Source organism: Diadema setosum, chromosome 20, assembly GCF_964275005.1.
Source record: "Diadema setosum chromosome 20, eeDiaSeto1, whole genome shotgun sequence".
Classification (NCBI taxonomy): Eukaryota; Metazoa; Echinodermata; class Echinoidea; order Diadematoida; family Diadematidae; genus Diadema; species Diadema setosum.
Window position 1 is genome coordinate 19,801,417 of NC_092704.1, and position 6,789 is coordinate 19,808,205.

General features: G+C 36.6%; 1 protein-coding gene across 1 annotated transcript; it reads left to right on the top strand.

Moving 5' to 3' along the window:
* Nucleotides 1–903: 903 nt before the first annotated feature.
* Nucleotides 904–3,494, top strand: LOC140243782 (uncharacterized). Its single transcript, XM_072323452.1, has 3 exons — nt 904–1,004; nt 2,141–2,326; nt 3,398–3,494. The coding sequence occupies exons 1-3, from the start codon at nt 904–906 to the stop codon at nt 3,492–3,494; spliced, it is 384 nt and encodes a 127-aa protein (XP_072179553.1).
* The last annotated feature ends 3,295 nt before the right edge of the window (nt 3,495–6,789 follow it).

The window sequence follows — 6,789 nt, forward strand, 5'->3', positions numbered from 1 at the left end:
GATATATATTTTCTTGACCCCCCCCCCAAAAAAAAAAAAAAACAACAACAACAACAACAACCCACACACACCATGCACATACACGCATATAAAAATTGTAGTGATTTCAGGCGCATTCCGCTGGCTGCCAGGGGAGGAAAAGGCAAACTTAATCACCGAGGCTCGAGGCCTTCCTCCCCGACCAGTGCATGCACCCAGAATCAGCTTTATTAATGTAAAACAGTTACAAACATTTTCAAATAATACAGTTCATTATTGCACAAAAATGCACTGAATTCAAACACAAGCATAACTAAGAATATTTCTAACACAAGTATTCAAACACAAGTATAACTAAAAACTATTACTAAATATGGCAGGTGCCCCACCCTGACCTGATGATGAGATCATGAGATTTTTTACTCTACTTTTGAAGAGGTCTAGATTTTGATTCAAAACTCTGTTTATACAAATAGAGCAAGCCATAACACGTTGTAAATGAAACGCGATGCCTGTTACCGGCATTACTGCGGAAGAAAACTTCTCTAGTTATAGACTATTAATGCTCTTCAAACCTTGTATATTTTATGAGTGGACACAGAAATTAATTTGAATGCCTTTAACCTCTGTTCAACATTTACGAGTTTCCATGTGATAATCTAGCTCTCTAAGCTCTATTTCTGATAATAGTACTTGTCTTCAGCATCTTCATTATAATAGCGATGTTGTTTCTTTTCTATTTTTGTATTCTGCTATTCATAATCAGCATGTGCTTATCGTCGTTATTTTTTTTTATCAATCATTAAAAGATATGTGTGTGATGTAACTTTCTTCAGTTACAATGTGTCCACGGCTGTCCTCTCCCAACAATGGTGCTGTGTCCTGTACAAACGGGCGATATATCGGTTCGCGGTGTACCTACCAATGTTCCAGAGGCAACACTTATGCCGGGGGATCGGTAAATCGGCAGTGCAAGAGACGAAGAAACGACGGGTATTGGGGAGGGACATCACCATCCTGTGTCAGTACGTTCCCTCTGCACCTGTCCAAAACTTTTTCCTCTTCTCACTGTGTATGAATAACTTGAAATAAGTGTAATAATCTCCATTATTGATGAAAATTAAAGTCATCAGTGTTAGTTGACGAGTCATAATTATGACAACAACCAGAAAGTAGCTGATATCAATAAAGACAAGAAACATCAAGTATAGTATCAATGTAGGTTCGAGTACAAAAGAAGAACTGTATGATATTTTGTTGTTGTTGTTCATTTCCTTGTAAAGTTGGTCTAGGTCCATTTTGGAATCAAGCTTTCCATTTGCTTTAAAGTTATAAAATGGCATCGGCCCAAAACGGGTTGTTAGCAGCTGCTAACAACCCGTCCTCGAGGACGCCGTGAAATAATTGATAGGTTGATCACTTCTCAAAGTAACATTCCGCATTTTCATTTCTTAGAATTCTTCTTCATTTTATGCACAGGCCACCATATTTGAGATTGGAACAATCAGAACTTCTATTGGAATCGAGAATTACATGTCTGGTGTCATTTTGTTGACATGAATAATTGCAAAAAGATGAGAAAAAGACAAAGATACACTGAGCGCACGGAAACTTTTCCAATCAAGTCCTATCACATCTTGATTAACCTATTCAATTTACAAAGTGATCATTAATCAGTACAAGAAAAAGCATTTCTGGTGGGCATATTTATGCCGATCAATTTCATTATGGGAAAAAGTGTGCGTATATGACTGGTTTCTTTTTTTTTTTATATTTCCCTCAGTATATGTGAATACTACACAAGTCTTTAACATTGTTCAAGTTCAGATGGAGAATAGGAAAGAAATAAAAGCCTTGTAACAATGTTCCTGTCTGTTTGTAATTCGCTATACTTTAATTAGTGGTATTTCATTAGATGGAACATCCGATTCGGTCATCATGTTTTTGTAGTCAGACAAGCCGAAGTTAGTGATCAATGACAATAATATTGAAAATACCCGTTTAGTACATGTAGTGATATCATATCCTCGATATGTTTGGTACCATCCCGGAGGGTATACCATAATTACATTCCACTTCAATAATGGCAATAGTTTCATTACATGTCACAGGCAATTATTATCTTGAGGTACTCCTACGTATATTCTACTCCCATCTCCAGGGCTCCGGTGCAGCTCGCTATCAGCACCGACCCACGGCTCCATGACTTGTACGGACGAGGCTTTCTTCGACAGCACGTGCACATTTTCCTGCAACGCTGGCTACACGTTACGAGCCGACAGCTCGACTTCGACGTGCCTACACACGGGTTCGTGGTCAAACTCCGGTACCGCCGTCTCCTGCGAGGGTGAGTCTGGTCACGAATTCGCTAAAAGGGGTCAGGTTAGATATCCAGAAGAAAGGGAGTCGTCAATTCGGATAGGCTATAGCATTTTAGAGTGAGAGTACAACTGTGGTATAGTGGATATTAAGACTCTTGACTTTAAAACGGAAGTTCTGAGTTCGAGGTGCTACCTAGTGCTCAAATCTTTGTACTCGATGTTTTCACCCACGGCGTCCCTTTCGACCCATAGGTGTAAAAAATGGTACTTGGCAGTGAGGAACAATAATTGCAGGGCCCATTGGAAGAACAGTGTTCATACTTACCTGGCTACTCTGGATGAAAAAAAAAACACACCACATTAATCATAATAAGAATGATAATCATCATGATGATAATAATCATAATGACATTATGTTATCATTAGTATTGTTGCTAAGGCGAATTATTGCTGCAAAATACAAATGTGATTAGTAAGTTCTGGAATCCATCTGATTAAAATCAAGGATAGATAAAAATAAAATGATTCAAATTGAAACTATAATGTCTCTTTATTCGATGTCGGATATACAATATCACAGACATATTTTTCTGTCCTACATGTCTGTCATGTAATGTCCGCATTGTTTTGAATTACTTTGAATTTAAATTGAACAATTAAGAAAGTCTACTTTTTCGCATTCATTACTTGAGATGTCCACATTTATACAAGCACAGCTTTTTTGTAGTGTCTTTAATGCTTCAAAACTTTAAGACGTACCTATACGTATACAGGCAAGGCGTCTTTATTGTAACCGCTTGATAATGTAAAAAATAACAAGTGAATTAGAATAATAAAGTCCCTTTAGCAAAGGGTCAGATCGCAACCAACATTTTTAAGCAATCAAGGACGAAAAACCATTTATTCCTTGTAAACGGTAATCATATGTAATGACGCAAAAGTAATGTTTTAGTAAGTTTGAATCGGCATACATAACAAGTTGGATATTTGTCTGATTACTATCATTTATTATGTACGAATATCTCTTTATATTCATACAATTGTAGATTTACGTTATGCATATCATATATTGATAATCTTTAAAAAAAAATATACAGACATAAATCCACCGACATTCTCGCCGCCCTGTCCCAGAAGTCTAGGAACAAAGTATGCATCGTCTGCTCCACTGGTCGTAAGATGGACGGACCCTAGGGCTGAGGACAACACAGGGACACCTACTGTGAGGCAAGTATAATGATATGATCGTTATTCCGAAGGTTCATTGTTTCAAAGATTCGCTAATCCAAAAATCATATACATTTCTAGGCCCTACATATTTTCACATATTCAATTCAATTGACATTTGCCATAGTGGAACAACACTCGTGGTTTTCATTCTTTTTTTCAGACGAACATCTGGAAAAGCTTCTGGATCGTCGTTTCAAGTCGGTAACCACGTGATCACCTACCAGGCTTCAGACCCAGCGGGAAACACTGCAGATTGTCAGGTCACCTTCCGTGTTGCACGTAAGACTATAATGAAATGCCACATAAGATTCATTGTTTTTCTTGTACTCCCATAAGCTGTAGTAATATATAACCGCGAATACATCCTGGAGCCAGTATTACGTCTTCACTTCATATCATTGTTATTATTATTATTATTATTATTATTATTATTATATTACTACTATCATTACCATCATCATTATCATTATTATTATTATTATTATTATTATTATTATTATTATATTACTACTATTATTACCATCATCATTATCATTATTATTATTATTATTATTATTATTACTACTACTACTATTATTACCATCATAATTATCATTACTATTATTATTATGACTATCATTGTTATTACTGTTACTTTTATCATCATTACCATCATTATCTATTCGTTTCAGACAACGGTTCTACACAGAGAGTCGCAAAATAGTTTCGAATCACCATGACACTAAGAAACGAAATAGAATATAAAACCGATAAGAAAGCAGATATGGAAAAGTAGATTGTGACACAGTTAACAGGGCTGCCATAGGCACAGACAACAAAAAGTATTATATACCTCACTTCTAGAATCCTCTCATCTGATTGGTTAAAAGGGGAGTCATGAAAATAGCTGTGCCCTATTTTTGAGTTACTGTGACCGGGGCCCGGGCACAGTTAGTAAATAGGTTTTAGAGACAGTCGCGACCCCGTACACACAGATCGCTATTATGTACACACCAATGATACGACCGCCGCGCATTCGATCAGCGTGCTGTAAAAGAGACTAGCGGACTGGTTTGGAGACAGTCGCGACTCGCAACCCCGTCTGTACACATAGATGATCACACGCACCAATGATACGTACGACCGCCGCACTGTCGATCAGCATTGATTACAACTTTAATACAAGTGCTGTAAAAGAGACTAGAATCTATATTCTCGGTATTTATATGTCTGAATATATGTCGGTATATAAAACAAATAATGACTGCTTGATATTCGGGGCACAGTTAAAATTATGTTGGCCCTCGGTGATGTGAAAACCATAACCATGCCCTCAACTTCGCTTCGGGCATAGTTACGGTTTTCACATCACCTCGGGCCCATAATTTTAACTGTGCCCTCATAAGCAGTCATTATTTGTATACTGTGACACGCAAGTCTTTTATCCCATGCACACCCCATCAGCTATGCAAAAATCTGTGTAATAAATCCCTTTCGGTGCCAGTGAGTCAAAATAAAACGTGCTCAAATTTCACACACAACCCTATGGACAGGTAATAAAAATTGCACACGGAGGATTGAATGGTAAATGACGGTCACAGCATGTAAAATTATATAGTGCATTTAGCCATCATTAAGTGTCTGTTATTAATGTTTGATACAAAGATACAAAGATTATCATAAAAATATGACGAGTCATCATACAGAGTGTCACGTGTCATTTCATCATCAAATTGAGATAATAAAGATGCAATATACATGTACGTGTACGAAAAGAGGCAAACGCATTATAATGTACCATGGAAACCTGAGTACTGTATAAAAACCTTTTTTTTTTTATATGCAACATAGAACAAAAATAAATGCTTTGTTCGGAAGTACAATCTATTTTCGTTTGCGTTTGTGTGTATGTAGGTGTGTGTTCGTTTGTGGGTGTACTGTGTGTCAATGAACTCTATTCCTATAGAAATCAGTGGTGTGTGTATGGAGATTATGATGGGCGAAATAAAACAATTCCAAAGAAATGGCGAGACCTCTTAATACCGTTTAGAAATACGGAAGAAAGGTTACAAAATAGTGCATCTGATTCAGATTATGGTCGCCGAGAGCACTGGTGTTTACAAAAGATAAAATATTTATACTTGGAACCTACAGTTTCTTCAGCTATTACCTGAGTTTTGATGAAAACTTTTTGTCTGACCTCATGGCAATACTTTAATAGATAGATTCAAATCATTCAGGAAGAGTTTATTAGGTTAATTAGAGTTATTAGAGTTTATTATACTAAGTACCTGAAGAATATCATCTGACTCCATTGATTATCATTTTGATGCCTCCCACTCATAGTCTGGTCTCATTTTGTGTCAATTGTGAGCATTTGTGGGATATCTGTTCCTTTCGGTTTCTGTGCATAGACAAATAACGCTGTTGTGTTAATCATAACAGGCTTTGAAGTATCGTGATTCGTATCGTATAACACCAAGGTTTTCAAAGCCAGTTTTGATCAAAATAGAAATGTATGAGGCTATTGAATATTAAAACACTTCCTTTGTTGGAAGAGCTTTGTTGTATGTGTCGACAGGTCAAGGTCTCTTGATTTAGTTGTTATGTTTTTTTTTTACTACTCTCTTTTAAAGGGTAATTTAATGAACTCCAGACTTATATATCAAAACAGTAATAAAAATACTGATGATAATTACATGTTAGCATCCCGAGCATTTTTTTCTAGTGCTTTCATGCAATCTGGATCATTATTCAACATAGGCTAGACATTTATGTTGCCATATATTTCTTGATCCCCCCCCCACAAAAAAACACACCATCACATACACGCATACACAAACAAAAGATAACAAAAAAAAAGGGGGGGGGGGACAAGTCACGCCGCCCATCAGTTGCCCTTGTTATATAACGCGATAGACTTTTGATTGCTCAGGGAAAATTCACACCCACTCTACAAAAGAAGCTAAATAGACAGGTGAAGTGGGCATATCCCACACATAGTATCATGAAATTGTAGACTATATTATTTTAGAAGATATTAAATTTTGATTCAGAACTCTGTTTATACATAGAGAAACTCATAACATGCTGTAAATGAAACGCGATGCTTGTTACGTACCGGCGCGCCGCGGCGTTATTGCTGAAAACTTCTAGGGTGTATAGATTATTGTAATCTTTAATGCTCTTCAATAGTACATTTTATTAGTGGACACAAAAATCAATTTGAAAGACTTACACATCTGTTCAATATTTATGAGTTTCCATGTGATAATCTAGC

Excerpts from the sequence above, each read along its gene's own strand:
- LOC140243782 (XM_072323452.1), top strand. The coding sequence starts at position 904 with ATGTTCCAGAGGCAACACTTATGCCGGGGGATCGGTAAATCGGCAGTG. Across the intron at positions 1,005-2,140 it reads GACATCACCATCCTGTGTCA|GGCTCCGGTGCAGCTCGCTA; the intron begins GTACGTTCCCTC and ends TCCCATCTCCAG. Across the intron at positions 2,327-3,397 it reads TACCGCCGTCTCCTGCGAGG|ACATAAATCCACCGACATTC; the intron begins GTGAGTCTGGTC and ends AAAAATATACAG.